Source organism: Diplotaxodon limnothrissa, linkage group LG1, assembly GCF_057381915.1.
Source record: "Diplotaxodon limnothrissa isolate DT_005_m linkage group LG1, D_limnothrissa_male_GT1.1, whole genome shotgun sequence".
Classification (NCBI taxonomy): Eukaryota; Metazoa; Chordata; class Actinopteri; order Cichliformes; family Cichlidae; genus Diplotaxodon; species Diplotaxodon limnothrissa.
In genome coordinates, this window is record NC_140596.1 from 41805594 (window position 1) to 41821645 (window position 16052).

A 16052-nucleotide genomic window follows, 5' to 3' on the forward strand; every position below is an offset into this window, starting at 1 on the left:
CTGAAGGGTAAGCTTTGTACTTCATAATTTCTGAAGACAAGCTCTCTAAAATGTCAGACTTGAGCTTTGGTTTTAGGGTTAAAAGTGTTCCATTGGCTTGGAATTCCTGGTTGCCTTTTGTCAATTGCAGCTCTACATCGAAGCTAAACTCAGGTATGCGAAAGTCCAGTGGCCAGGCTTCTGATCGCAGCGTGGAGTTTGCTGAGCTCGAGGAGCTTGATGACCTGGATTCTGGCGATGACAGTATATCTGTGTCATAATCAGGGTTGTGGCCAGAGCAGGGGCTACCCAAGTTAAATGAGGACACACTGCTTTCATTACTACCAGTGGATGTTTCTGGAACACCTGTTTTAATCACTTTTATTTTGTCCATGTCTTTTAGATCAAATGTGGATGTCATGTTAAGGAACTGATTAAAATCTGTGTCCATGTACTGCAATCTGAACTGTTCAGAAACTCCGCACTGATTTTCAATCTCCGCTTTGAGCTCGTTAACATTCTTTGGTATCCCCAAAGGAAGGGTTAACTTGAGTGCGTTGTTCTCCCCCAGGATTATCAGAAGCTTTGTTGGGGCTGTCATTTCTGATGTCCCAATCTCCAACTGTTACTCTAAAAAATAAGTGCAAGAACATGAGCAGGTGGTTCCCAAACTTCAGTACATGTTACATTTTTTTAGTGGTATTCAGAATTTTGCAGCACAATTTTTTTTCTAGTATTTTTACAAGGCTTGAAACATATCCGAGTAGATTTAAGTTCTGGTCCAACTATTTTTAAGAACCAAACTTTGAGAAGAACTGCTATACAGCACAAAAATTAAATCGGCAACATGGACATTAAAATTACCTGAACAGTGTATGTATCTCTTTAATGTAACCATGCGAGAAGCTCCGACTTGGTAGTCACAAAGTGGATAACAATCCACCAGATCCTCATGTGCAACAAGAGAAATTTCCTTTGGAGATGGGTCAATTTTGAAGGATCCATAGTGTTCAGTGTACCACGAGCTCAGTTTTTTTACTATAAACACCAACGAATCTGCCAAAATACACATCTGCAGGATTTCAGCAAACTCTGGCAGACCCCCCAGTGATCCATGTACTATTAACATGCCCTTCCTGTAGTAGATGCCTGCAACAGACACACTCTGGGCAAGGCTAACTACAGCTGTGTCAGGGTACTTTTCAGCAAGACAATGTGCAATTTCACGTTTGAGAAGTTCTACTGGGACTGCCGAGACTCGTGAAACCTCAAAAGTGGCTTTGCTACAGCCTGATGAATGCATGTAATGGCCAATCATGAGCTGGTGTTTGGTTGACAAAGACAGGGTTATGTTTTTGAAGCAGTTTGTGTGTCTAGCAACTTTTTTAAAAAATGTGTGCTTTGCCTCGAATCTGATTGTCCATAATAAGGCAAGTGGACCAAAATGGCGAATTATTGAGGGATAATGAGCCAGAAAGTGATGTTTTGGCAATGGTCTTCTATCTGGGCATACTTCTTTGTACCTTTGATGGTGGTCTAAAATCTTACTCTCCAGGTATGCAACTGAGTCACTGTTATGAACAGGACACACAACAAGCTCAACAATATCCTTCAAATCTAGTAGAAGTTCCCAAGCTGGTTCGTTTTCAGGTATGTGTTGTCCAATAATAAGTGGCAGAAGTCTTAGTAAACACCAATTTTCATGTGCATTGCCACCAACAGTTTTTTTACTAAGAAAATTGTGAGGCAATTTCTGAGGGCGATTAGTCTGATCCCCTCCTTTGTAGGGAAATGACTGAACAAGTCTATTTAGATTTTCAAAAGTGATGTACTTCTTGCCTATTAGTATTCGAAGGCACTCAGCTATCTCAAAAGGCACAATACCTTCAAAAAGGTCATGTGCAAGATCAGGGGGGAATCCTGTAGTGACCTTGAAGAAAGACAGACTGTCTGCTAAGACACACGAGCTTTTCACACCACAACAAGCTACCCCTGTCTCACGTGCAGTTGCTATGTGTACACGATGGAGCTCCTCAGTTCTCAGAGAAAAGTCACTATTTGTAGCTTTTGATTCAATTTCTGAGCGTGTAGCAGTACAAAACCTGCAAAAGTAATCTCCAGAAAAACTTTCCACAAAACCGGCCAATCCATGAGCTCCGAGGCTGTCTGCCACTACATATTGGACAGTGCCTTTAAAGTTGACCCCTAAATTGTCAATGAACACTCCCTGCTGCTCTAAAATGACAAGGTCTTGCAAAAGTGGCTCAAATATTTTTGAATAGCCAAAGGTCCTAAGGTCCTCACTTTTGCACAAGAGAGCCAAATAAATAGAAGAGAGGGATGAATGACTACCTGGTGGCAAGTTACCTAAAATCCAGTAAACTGAGCAAAGTTTATGCTTTTTCCGTGATGTCCCCAATGGATTGCAAATTTCGAAATCATCAACATAAAGACAAATAGAGATTCTTAGTTCACCGCCTGAGAAAAACTCATTATTTTGAAAATGTAGACCATCTTTATATGATGTATACTTTTCCTTATTTACAAAAGGATTCTGATTGTGGCTAGTGACAAATTTGTTCAGTATGTTTTCTTGTTTAAATATCTGCTGTAATGATTTTAGAATAGGAATATACTGAAAGGTCCTCTTGCTTTGGGAGTCGAGAATGTATTCAATTGGATCAATTACTTCAAAATGTTTTCTGTAATACTGTCTGCGTTTGAAGGCAGTGGCAAGTTTTATTTTTAATATTGTATGCTACAACAATGAATTTATTGATCTACATCATCACCACTGCATATTGTGTAAATGTGTGTGTAATCTGACATTAAAAGTCGAGTGAGAAATCCCATGGACATTGTACAACATTAATGCAGTTCATCTTACACCAGCTTACTAAATGCTTTCTGCAAGCTACATCAAAACGTAAGCTGAAATATTAGACAGAAAATACACCCTAACCTGTCTGCTAGCGAGGAGCGCTTCTCCACTGTTGTTGGCTAAAGTGCAACGCAGTCAGGCGTCCGAGTATAAACTTGGCGCGAAAGTGCGTGCCGGACCGAATGCGCTGCCTGTACCGACGCGTACCGACGCATACCGACGCTAGCGCTACACTACATTTGGGCTGAAAACAGAGCTTTGCTATTGCAATGGAGTCCCCTCCAAAATCATTTGGAAACTCACGTGCAGCAAGTCCACGTTAGCAAACCTTTACCGGGCAAAACCCTGCCTGTACTCTTTTCTTAGTAGCACTTGCGACATTAACTGACGTGTGAACATATATATGTAGACGGGCTTTACAAGAAAAATGACTTCTTACCTGATTTTTGGACAAAAATGCGGCTGAACCAGTCCACATGGCGAAGAAATAGCAAGCTTGAGAAAGAGGGTGGTGCGCATGCGCATTGGCCCTTATTTAGGCGGGCTCTGCACGCAGCAGTATGTGCAGAGGGACAAACCTGTGAATTTACTCAACAATGTTACGTTGACACAGTTCAATGACTTTGTGTAACAACAAAAAGTAACAACATTTCATTAAATTTGCACAAACACTTTAAGGATTTTTGCAAAATCGAGTTTATTAAGAACAAACAACAAAATCTACTTTAGTAAAAGCAGAGATAGGCTGAGTTCATTTTTTTGAGTGTACGGTACTACCTTTAAATCATTAACATGCTCCTCCTGGTTGTTGTTTTATAATAATCACACCAACAGTTGGTTGATTTTTGAAAATAATAATACTCACAAAGCTTCTGGGTGACGATCTTTAAGCTCATTCCAAAAGGCAGATCTACAACCCCTCACATCCCATATGGAAAAGAAATAGTAAAAACTTATATGTGATTACTCATGAAAGTGGCCACTTTCTCATTACTTTCATATATTGTTTTAGTAAGTATACAAAACATACAAGTTTCATTATATAATTTTTCAAGGGATCTTATATCTGTTTTTACTCTTGTATGCTTTTCATACAAGTTTCACACAAGACAGATACAAACTTTATAAGATTTATATACTGTATATCTTTTCCATTTGGGATGCTTTGACATTGCTAGGCCATTTGTATTGTTAACACCTGAACAACTGTCTAAGTAAACCTCATCACTCGGGCCACTCACACTCAGAGGCTACTCAGACCAAGTCCTTTGCAACTTGTTCTTCTATTGTATATATTTCTCATGTCTTTTTATCCCTGCTGTCTTACTATTTATGCTTCACACCTGCACAGTTGTTGTGGAGCACCAACAGTTAGGTTGTACATGTACAATGTCAATAAAGGGCTATTATATTGTATTAAATTATCTTGTTATGCAGGTAGATGGATGGAGGGATGAAAGGGTTATCAAAAATCCAACAGTAACACCAAGTTTTTTTTAATTTTAAAAATCACAACAGAGTTTCTGTAACCTTGCACTGATCTTTACCTAACACTAACACTGCCATGTGCCTAAACCTAGCAAAACCATAACCAGGAGGCATGGACTAAAAAAATCAAGCATAATGTTACAAAGTCCAGCTGCAGATCAGTAGGCGATCTTAATATCAGCTCAGCTCAGCTGTCAGCGAAACTGATGTCCTTGTACGAATTGTCAAGTCTTGCTATTGCTCTCTGGCTCTGGATGAAGGAAGGGGAAGTCCCAGAAGAGTCATACCACCAAATAGATATGGTCACCTGTAGATAACATGACTGAAATGCATTTTATTTATTACAATTACAGTGCACTGAACTATGTTTGTGTGCACTAGCTGCTGGCTGGAGCACCATTTGGAACAACAAGAAGTAAAACTATTCCCAAGGAACACCTGGCTTCAGCCCAGGACCTGGACACCATCTGGTCTCTTGGGGCAAGCTTCTTTCTTTTTACTGTTCTATCAATAGCACATTACTTACAGATAGACTAGAACATTATTTAAACATTATTTTACTCCCTTTCTGACCAATTAAGATAAAACCGATCGAAACCTCTTCCAGTCCAAAAGTTGCATTAGAGTTAGAATATAGGACTGAGCAAGTAAAGACATAATTCTTTCATCCCTATATAAACATTTCATCTAATGGATACTAATGATCATGCTCCAACTGATTTCCTTTACTGTTTTCCTTTTCACCATTTTTATCGCTTTGTGTGCATTGCCATGTGTGTTTGTGAAAATGTGTTGTCTTTGATTCTTCACAGGGCTACCTCCAGTACTCTGTGTTATTCTATGGTTACTATGGCAGGGTGAGGAAAATCGGCAGTGCAGGGTACCGATTACCCCTTGCCTACTTCCTGGTTGGAATGGCTGTCTTTGCCTACAGTTTCATCATTCTGTTGCGAAAGTAATCATTATGCTCTTTAAAACTTATACTGATGCTATAATTATCTGATGGGTTAGCAATGTGATGTCTTAGAATGATTTCAAGTTTGTTAAAAATTGAGGAAAAACTGGGAAAAAAGAGTTAAAAGTTAATCTAATCTTTACTTATCCCTACTGAATCTATAACATTTCACAATAACATGGTCAGAGTAATGTTTAGCATAATTTCCAATCTTTGCAACATTTAATAATCAGCAACTTAATATAAAATAAAAAGGTCAGGACCCAATGTTTCCCAGCATAACATCGCACAAGGCATCACATTGTTCTCTTCTCCCTGTTGCTGTTAATGCTTCACTGATGGTGAAGGACTGTTATTATTAAAATAAAAACAAGATGTGCAAAATATATCGTCTGATAACATGCCCTGAAAAATAATATTTCTGCAGAATGGCAAAGAATTCACGCCTGAGCCTGGCCAGTGCTTCTGATGAAAGCTTCACTTTCTGCTGGAGAGTGTTCTGTGCCTGGGATTACCTGATAGGAAACCCAGAGGCTGCAGAGAGCAAAGGAGCTGCCATTGTTAACAACATCAGGGTCAGAGAAGAATGTAACTTGAACTGTGCAATTAATTTCTTTTTTAAGAACAAGATATTTAAATTATGACCTAAGCACAAGTGACTATCAATATTTTTCTGCACAGGAAGCCATTGTCGAGGAGCAAGAAAAGAAGAAGGATACCAGTCTGTAAGTGCTTGTTTGTGAGCATTGTTTTGTATGTTTTCTGTTTGTCCAGCTTCCTCCAGCTCAGTCTATTGAAGCTATAGGTGAGTGACTGTTTATTTACTACCCCAAGAAGTTGCTTCTGTTCATCTGGACGTAGCGTTCAATGCAGAAGCGTTTCGTCACTCAGCCAAGTGACTTTTTCAGCCTCAGCTGACTGCAGGTTTCCCCAACCTTATAAACAGTACATTTAGTGCATAATGACTGAAACCAGCCCACAGAATGAACAATGGGCTATGAGGTCAGTTTCATGATCATTAATATGCAAATATTCATGACCATTGATCAAAAACCATTGATTTGGTGAATGGCTGCAATCACAGCATTGTAAGATGGGCAGGTACCTCAGGCTAGGCTCAAGGCATGCTGAAAGATGCCTTTTGCTGCTACACTAAGGAATGTTTACTGTTCCTCCACTACCTCAACTCATCATCATAAAACCTTATTATTATGTTACGTTGTGTTTTTTTGTCACACTGTCACTTTGTTGCTCTTGTTTGCACATTTGCACGTGCACTTTGTTGTCTGCTGTCTGTTAACAAAAAAAAAAAAGTCTTCCTTAGATAGTTAGTTTTTGTTATTTATGTTGTAATTTATGTTAGGTCAGTCTGTCTTGTCTCTGCTAGCCAGCTAACTAGGCCTCTTAGTTAGCTAGTTTAGTGTTTTCTGTTAATTTATGTTGTAAATTTATGTTGCATGTAGCACCTTGGTCCTGGAGGAACGTTGTTTCGCTTCACTGTGTACTATCTGTATATGGTTGAAGTGACAATAAAGCCAACTTGACTTGACTTGACTTGACTTGAAGAGATTTCTTAGATTATCTCAGAAGATAACGATGAGGTGGCTGGGGAAGGGGAGGTAAATTCTGCTTAGACTGCTGTGCTTGGATAAATGACAGGAGATGGATGGATACAGATCTTTAAGTAGCCACAATTCCTTGAAAAACAAGTGCATGTCCTGAAACTGAAAATGGCAGTGACATGTAAATCATTGGTGACACTGAGCTACAATACTTTACTTTAGGCAGAAGTCTAAGTTGATTAAACCCAAAGATTTTCTAATGTTTAAAATCTATACATGTCCAAATCCTTGACATTTTATATTCTAGGTTCAGTGTTGGTATAGGGAGGCTAAAATCCTACAGACAGACTCATGGCTGAAGGTGGTCCTTTTGAAAGTCTATGTAAATAATGAAAGAGTCAGCAATAGCAAAAAGAGGCTGCAGTGACACCTTATCCGAAGTGTATGTTGTTCAGAACATCCAACATACACTTCAGATGTCTACTAAGAATAGTGCATCACAATTACATCCACTTTTCTAACTGATCATTGCCAATGACACTGTGTTTTCCCTCAGTGCAGTTCTGATCAGTCTACGGATCTTGGCCAACATCCTGGTGCTCCTCTCTTTAGCAGGGAGCATATACATCATTTACTTTGTGGTGGATCGTTCTCAGAAACTGGAGCAGGAGAAGCCGGAGCTGACGCTATGGGAGAAGAATGAGGTACAGGAACAGACTGGACGTCACCATCCTTATCATCAGTTATTTTAATTGGATAATCCAATATACAATACAGTTCTAAGGAACCACTGAAAGTGGAGACTTGACATGGATCCAGTGGAAGGCAACTACTAAATGTATATATCCATCTGCCAGGTTTAGAGAGCTTTAGTCACCTTACAGCAACCAGCTCACTCTCACAACAAAATGTGTAAGCTATGCTGATCAACTGTGCAACACACGTACATGTGTACTCTGTGTGCATACACACATACAGAATTTCTTTTTCTCAACAGAAGCTGTAAAACTGCTACATGCCTACATCTTTTGACCTGTTTTTTATAACACACATTGTTGCCCAAAGGATTTACTCATTCATTCAAATTATTGAATTCAGGTGTTCCAATCACTTTCATGGTCACAGTTGTAGAGGCATGCAGACTGCTTATACAAACATTTGTGAAATAATCGTTCTTTCTCAGGAGCTCAGTGAGAGGGCATTGCAGTACCGTGCAACCATCAAATACTCCGCAGTCAACCGCTAGTGGCATTATGCCACACTGGAAGTGACTGAAAAAGGCACGGAAAATTGCAAAGCGGGGTCAGCGGATACTGTGGGATGTAGTGGCCATCAGAGCTCAGGAACATTGCATAGAGCTTCATAGGTTTTCATGGGCAAGCAGCTGTATCCAAGCATTACGTCACTAAAGTGACTGATGTAGTGGTGAAAAGTACACTGCCACTGCCACTTGGGTGCTTATAGCCGAACTTCTTGCCACACACGCATAACTGAAAACTGCACCTAATGAGCATGTTCAGTTATTATAAACATTCAATGAATGAATTAATCAATGAATCAATTAATTAGGACCCTCGGAAATCACTGAAATTGTTAGAAACAATGAGACATATTTGTTACATGCATTTCAGTTAAAATAACAAACTTTTCTCCAACCACCAACTACCCATCAGTTACTTATGTATCCATCTACATTCCAGGTGAGTGTAGTGGTTTCTCTCATCACCATGATTGCTCCATCTGCTTTTGAACTGGTGGCTCAGCTGGAGATGTACCACCCACGAACCTCACTGCGATTCCAGTTGGCCAGGTACCATTGTCTAACCACAGCCTATAATGACACAATAATGGCATACTATACTATTCAGAAAATGAACGGAACCCTTACACTTTTATGCCAAAAATTCTAAGTTAAAATTTTCCCTTAACTTTGGTTAGTTATGTGACAAGTGATACGAGTTGCAACTTACTCAGGCCCTGCATGTTTTTAAAGTCTTTAATTTAAAACCTAAGTAGTACAAAAACTGGTTTTATGGTTTTTTAAAGTTTGTGGTGATTTTATGGGTAACTGGTATTAATAATATAGTTTCTACTAACCAAAGTTAGTTTGGTTTGTGGGTTAGGTTGTTTTGTTCTCAACAAATTATACAATGTTTGTCAGTAACAATTTTTACTTTGACTATTTCATTCATCAAGATCTGATGAGAGCCCTCATTGGAGCAGTATTTATATAATAACTGAAAGGTCTTACAATGCTCATCAATTTACAGGGTCCTTGTCTTATACCTTGGGAATCTCTACAGTCTCATCATTGCTCTCCTTGATAAAGTCAACAGTATGAGCTCTGCTGTGAGTATGTTAACTAGCCCCAGTTAAGAATTTGTTATCTAGTTTCAAATTTGAACACTATTTAGAAAATAATATAAGATTAATAATTTAATTTGCTGGTCATTCATTTTGCCACAGTTACTAGAAAATAGCACAAACAAGTTACCAAATATTTAACCATGGAAGAATTGCTACAAAAATCATGTTTTGAAAATGCAGTATTTAGTGGACCTTCTGATGAAATTAAAAAAGTAAATGGTAAATGGCCTGTATTTATATAGTGCTTTACTGGTCCCTAAGGACCCCAAAGCGCTTTACACATTCAGTCATCCACCCATTCACACACACATTCACACACTGGTGATGGCAGCTACATTGTAGCCACAGCCACCCTGGGGCGCACTGACAGAGGCGAATATTGATGAATATTAATATGAGTTTAAATCTGTATTGTGACTCAGGCATTTTATTTATTTTTTGTTGCAATTTATTATTTAAAAATATAGTGTGGAATTGATTGTTAAGGGGAGAAATATCACTGATGTAAAAGTCCCTAACTCACAAAATCTCATCAAATACAATACATATGGCTTTAAACAGTTAAACTGAGATACATATCATTCAAGTGAAAATTCAGTATGTAGGTTATTTTAATGTTGACATGAGCAACACATTGGACAGAAAATAACTGGTAAACTTGTTATGCTAACAACACAATTCCAGTAGTATTACTTTGCTACATTTTAAAGCCAAAGTTGAGACTTTAAGAAGGTAAACACAGTTCATTCTATCTTCAGTGTCTTTAAAATGTGTCCAGGTATTCTGTTTACTTTTTATGCACATAAACTAACTAGTTTGGAATTATTTTCTACTATCTTTATACTAATGCTAATGCTAATTGTGTAGGCTAAATAAGCTAATATGCTACAATGCTCAGTCCTACATTTTAGACGTCTAAATTCAGGGGTTGCATCCTTCAAAGGCCACATTTGAAGGCTGATTATGTCACAGCAATGCGAAGAAGACTGTTTTCCCGGGATCTGAAGGATCCATGAGGCGGAACCTTGGTGGCCCACTCTATCCCAAGATTCATTGCGCATTGGTGGTTCTAGAATATTTTTTGAAAAGGATGGTCCAAGGAATGCAGTCAAGGAATAAACTCAAATGTAATTGTTTTTATCTCACTCAAATATCCTGTAGCAAAAATATTAACAAGAGTCTAAAATGTCAAAATTCTACAGTTTCAGATGTGTAACGAGTTAGTGATGCTTTTAAAGCTTTTACATTAAAATATAAGCAGTCAAAAAACCAACTTACATGTTTTAGAGTTTGTGTAGATGCTATGGAAAATTGATACTAAATAAATCCAGATTTCCCTTCAGTTGTGTATAACTTTTAAAATCTTCTGCACATACAATTCAGTTTTGATACCAAAGCTGGGTCTGTTTAGTGGTGTGAAGTTTAATATGCTTCAGTGTTTGGCGGGGCCATCTGCCGTGACTGGTTGGGGTGAGAGAGAGAAGACGGAACAAAAGACATGCTGTGGAATAGAGCGACTGAAGGCTTTTCAGGGAGTTTTTAGGACATCCTGACATAACAAATTACAGTAGTCCAGCCTAGAAGTGATAAATGCACGAACAGGTTTTTCAGCTTCACTTTGAGACAGGGCATCTCTACGGGCTGAAATCTGTGCCATCAGAAACTGAAGTTGAATAAGTTAAATTTGAATTTGAATTGCTCGGATTGAATCTGAATTGTAACTTGAATAAATGTTTTTAAAAACTGAATTTGAATTAGCCTAATTTGAAATTCAATTTATTGGTTTGAAAAGGATCATCACTAAATTGAAATTGAATTTTATATTTTGAAATTGAATTCATTTGCTTTGAAACTGTATTTTATCCTTTAAAAATTTAGTTCTTGAATAATTTCAGATTCACTTCTCACCATTCAGTTTCAGTTCTACAATTCAGTTTTTTGGGACTTACATCCGGTTCCGGTTCGAGAGTAATGAGCGCAGATTAATAGAACTACGTTTTACTAGCGGACCGAAAGTGTTACTGACGGGAATCTACAGCATCTTGAGCAGTGATTTGGCGCTGTATAAATATATAAAACATATAAATACATAAAAAATACATAAAAAATACATAATTATATATATATATATATATATATATATATATATATATATATATATATATATATATATATAAATTGAGTTTAGTATCTTTAGCATTTTAAACATCTTTTCTTGACCTAAGTTCACACATAACTTAGGTTATTCTCATTTATTAACAGAAACCATTAATTGGTGGAAACTGCCATTAATCACAAGTAAATGTTATCTAACAAATCAATACACTACATCGCTGACAATTAAAATAGTTGTCTGTATTATAATTTGTGTATCTTTTCCTAGACTTACTAGGAACTATAGTTTGTGCATTGTTTTTCACAAATACGCTGTGATAAAGAGAAGAAGCTCCTTCTCGGTCATCATGGAGCTTCTAAGGATGCAGACCTTGAATTAAGAAATACCTTTGAAGTCACTCATATAATTAAAGCATAGCACACAGCTGTATCGATTGTGATCTGTCTTCAAGGTCCACGTGAGTAACAGTAACTGGAATGAGTCCAGCTCCTTTCTGGCCACAATATCTCATCCTGAGGGAAACAGCCTCTCCACCCTAGTGTCAGATATCTCCCTCTCTAAGAATCACAACAGCACCACAGCAACCATCGCCACAGTGCTGGCTGTAACCAGCAGGAGCAGCTCAGGGGACGTCTACAACCAGACAGCTGTGTTTGAAAAGAACACCCGACAACAGGATCAGTGCTGGGAGACCTATGTTGGACAGGTTTTGCTTTCTGATTGGATAACGGTGTATATTTGTGGAAATGATAAAAATATATATAAACATTATGACCACCTGCCTGTTGCCAAAACATCAAATGATAGTGATGCATTGTGTATTCTAACACCTTTCTATCAGAACCACTTTTTCAGAATTGCTTGAGCTACAGTAGCTCATCTGTTAGATCGGAACACGTAGGCAAGCTCTCCTCGCCATGTGCATCAATGAGCCACACGAGCCCATAACCCTGTCGCTGGTTCCCAACTGTGAAAGTGGGAACACCCCAAAAGCTTTGGAGCTTCTCTGAACCAGTCCTTCAGGTTGCTCAAATCCTTACGCTTGCCAAACTTTGAGGGCAAAATATTAACTTGCTCACTAATGTATTCCACCCAGTAGCAGGAGAGATAATCAGTATTATTCACTTAACCTGTCAGTGGTCATAATGTTATGCCTGGAATATATGATATATATATGTATGTGTGTGTGTGTGTGTATGTAAAATAAAATACTTGTATATAGTATTTGTAAATTTCCCTGATGAATATGTGTATATTGTGTCTTTAGGAGATGTTGAAGCTGTCCATCATTGACATGATCTTCACAGTGGCGAGCATCCTGCTCATTGACTTCATCAGAGGTCTAGTGGTTCGCTACCTCAGTGACTGCTGCTGCTGGGATTTAGAGAGCAAATTTGTAAGTTGGTTGCAAGCTTTTGCTTTTACAAAATTTAGCAAGTAAATGCTAAACATGAGAATTAAGGTATTTATTCTTATTCTATTGAATGGAATTCTGTATACATACACAATACACAGGTCATAATGTTTCAGACCTGAAAAAGGAAATAGACCCAGAGAATGATTTCTTCTCCAATACTGAAGACATCAGCTGTTGCTGCCACAGTGATGAACAGTTTAATCACACCATTAAATGATAATGATAAATGATCAATAACGTTAAAGAATATTTAAATCAGTTCACAAAAGCTTTCAAAATTATTGCTGTATCTGAAATATGGATTAATGCAGAAACAGGGATGGACTTTCAACTGGACTTTTCAACCCAGGAAAAGGGGGGGGGGGGGGGGGGGGGCTGTGTACGTGGATAAAAAATTAGATTACAAGGTGGTGGAAGCTATGATAACTGTGTTTGATAACTTATTAGTCAATGTATAACAATTGAAATTTGCAAGGAATATAAAAAAAATGTTCTAATATTTGCTGTATATATAAAGCACCAGGGTCTAGCGTTCAAATTATATCAAATCAGATATATTTATCTGTGGTGACTTTAACATTGTCCTGTTGAATTAAAAAAACTCATAAAAAACGAACGAATTAACACAACAGTTGGGCTATCCTAAAATCACTAGGCCAAACAGAATTACACTTTATTGTGCCACCCTAATTGATAATAGTTTCAATAATTTTTTTTTCCCAGTTTTTGCAGTTTGACAGTAATCACAAGAGACCACAACCAGGGGAAAACCAGAAAACCAGAAACATCTGACAGTCAGTATGGATTCAGACTGAACCATTCAACTGCACGGGCATTAATTGGATCAGTCGAGCAGATTATAATTCAATTCAATTCAATTTTATTTATATAGCGCCAAATCACAACAAAAGTCGCCTCAAGGCGCTTCATAGATACAGAGAAAAACCCAACAATCATATGACCCCCTATGAGCAGCACTTTGGCGACAGTGGGAAGGAAAAACTCCCTTTTAACAGGAAGAAACCTCCGGCAGAACCAGGCTCAGGGAGGGGCGGGGCCATCTGCTGTGATTGGTTGGGGTGATAATAATAATAATGGATTGGATTTATATAGCGCTTTTCAAGGCACCCAAAGCGCTTTACAATGCCACTATTCATTCACTCTCACACACTGGTGGAGGCAGCTACAGTTGTAGCCACAGCTGCCCTGGGGCAGACTGACAGAAGCGAGGCTGCCATATCGCACCATCGGCCCCTCTGGCCAACACCAGTAGGTAAGTAGGGTAAAGTGTCTTGCCCAAGGACACAACGACCAGGACAGAGAGCCCGGGGATCGAACCGGCGACCTTCCGGTTACAGATGCAATTCCCAACCCCCTGAGCCACAGTCGCCCCTGGGTGAGAGAAGGAAGACAGGATAAAGACATGCTGTGGAAGAGAGACAGAGGTTAATAACAAGTATGATTCAATGCAGAGAGGTCTATTAATACATAGTGAGTGAGAAAGGTGACTGGAAAGGAAAAACTCAATGCATCATGGGAATCCCCGGCAGCCTACGTCTATTGCAGCATAACTAAGGGAGGATTCAGGGTCACCTGGTCCAGCCCTAACTATATGCTTTAGCAAAAAGGAAAGTTTGAAGCCTAATCTTGAAAGTAGAGATAGTGTCTGTCTCCTGAATCCAAACTGGAAGCTGGTTCCACAGAAGAGGGGCCTGAAAACTGAAGGCTCTGCCTCCCATTCTACTTTTAAATACTCTAGGAACAACAAGTAGGCCTGCAGAGCGAGAGCGAAGTGCTCTAATAGGGTGATATGGTACTACAAGGTCATTAAGATAAGATGGGGCCTGATTATTTAAGACCTTGTATGTGAGGAGCAGGATTTTGAATTGTGGATTTAACAGGAAGCCAAAACAGGAGAAATATGCTCTCTCTTTCTAGTCCCTGTCAGGACTCTTGCTGCAGCATTTTGGATTAGCTGAAGGCTTTTCAGGGAGTTTTTTGGACTTCCTGATAATAATGAATTACAGTCGTCCAGCCTGGAAGTAATAAATGCATGAACTACTTTTTCAGCGTCACTCTGAGACAGGATATTTCTAATTTTAGAGATGTTGCACAAATGGAAGAACGCAGTCTTACATATTTGTTTAATATGTGCATTGAAGGACATGTCCTGGTCAAAAATGACTCCAAGGTTCCTCACAGTGTTACTGGAGGCCAAGGTAATGCCATCCAGAGTAAGAATCTGCTTAGATACCATATTTCTAAGATTTTCAGGGCCGAGTACAATAACCTCAGTTTTAGCTGACTTAAGAAGCAGAAAGTTAGCGGCCATCCAGGTCTTTATGTCTTTAAGACATTCCTGCAGTTTAACTCATTGGTGTGTGTTATCCGGCTTCATGGACAGATAGAGCTGGGTGTCATCAGCATAGCGGTGTAAATGTATGCTATGTCTTCTGATGATGCTGCCTAAGGGAAGCATGTATAATGTAAACAGAATTGGTCCTAGCACTGAACCCTGTGGAACTCCATAATTAACCTCAGTGTGTGAAGAGGACTCGCCATTTACATGCACAAACTGGAGTCTATTAGATAGATATGATACAAACCACTGCAGTGCAGTACCTGTAATACCTACAGCATGTTCTAATCGCTCTAATAGGATATTATGGTCGACAGTATCGAACGCTGCACTGAGGTCTAGCAGGACAAGCACAGAGATGAGTCCACTGTCAGAGGCCATAAGAAGATCATTTGTAACCTTCACTAAAGCTGTTTCTGTGCTGTGCTGAGCTCTGAAACCTGACTGAAACTCTTCAAATAAGCCTCTGCAGATGATCTGTTAGCTGTTTGACAACTACTCTTTCAAGGATGTTTGATATAAAGGAAGGTTGGAGATTGGCCTATAATTAGCTAAGACTGCTGGGTCTAGAGATGCTTTTTGAGTAAAGGTTTAACTACAGCCAGCTTGAAGGCCTGTGGTACATAGCCGATTATTAGAGATAGGTTGATCATATTTAAGATCGAAGAATTAATTAATGGCAGGACTTCTTTGAGCAGCTTTGTAGGAATGGGGTCTAAAAGACACGTTGATGGTTTGGAGGAAGTAATTATTGAAACTAACTCAGAAAGATCAATTGGAGAAAAAGAGTCTAACTTAACATCAATGGTACTAAGAGTAGCTGTAGATAATATTACATCTGTGGGATGATTACTGGTAATTTTTTCTCTAATGATTAAAATTTTATTTGTGAAGAAGTTCATGAAGTCATTACTAGTTAACGTTAAAG

The 16052-nt window shown here is 38.7% G+C and overlaps 1 protein-coding gene across 1 annotated transcript in view; it reads left to right on the top strand.

The window, feature by feature from the left end:
- Positions 1-16052, top strand: part of tmc3 (transmembrane channel like 3) — a 49673-nt gene that overhangs the window by 17522 nt on the left and 16099 nt on the right. The window contains exons 6-14 of the mRNA XM_085350579.1: positions 4730-4828; positions 5161-5303; positions 5731-5878; positions 5985-6028; positions 7422-7569; positions 8566-8675; positions 9136-9214; positions 11800-12054; positions 12616-12744. Of these exons, the coding sequence (XP_085206705.1) occupies positions 4730-4828; positions 5161-5303; positions 5731-5878; positions 5985-6028; positions 7422-7569; positions 8566-8675; positions 9136-9214; positions 11800-12054; positions 12616-12744 (1155 nt within the window). The remainder of the gene's footprint in view (positions 1-4729; positions 4829-5160; positions 5304-5730; positions 5879-5984; positions 6029-7421; positions 7570-8565; positions 8676-9135; positions 9215-11799; positions 12055-12615; positions 12745-16052) is intronic.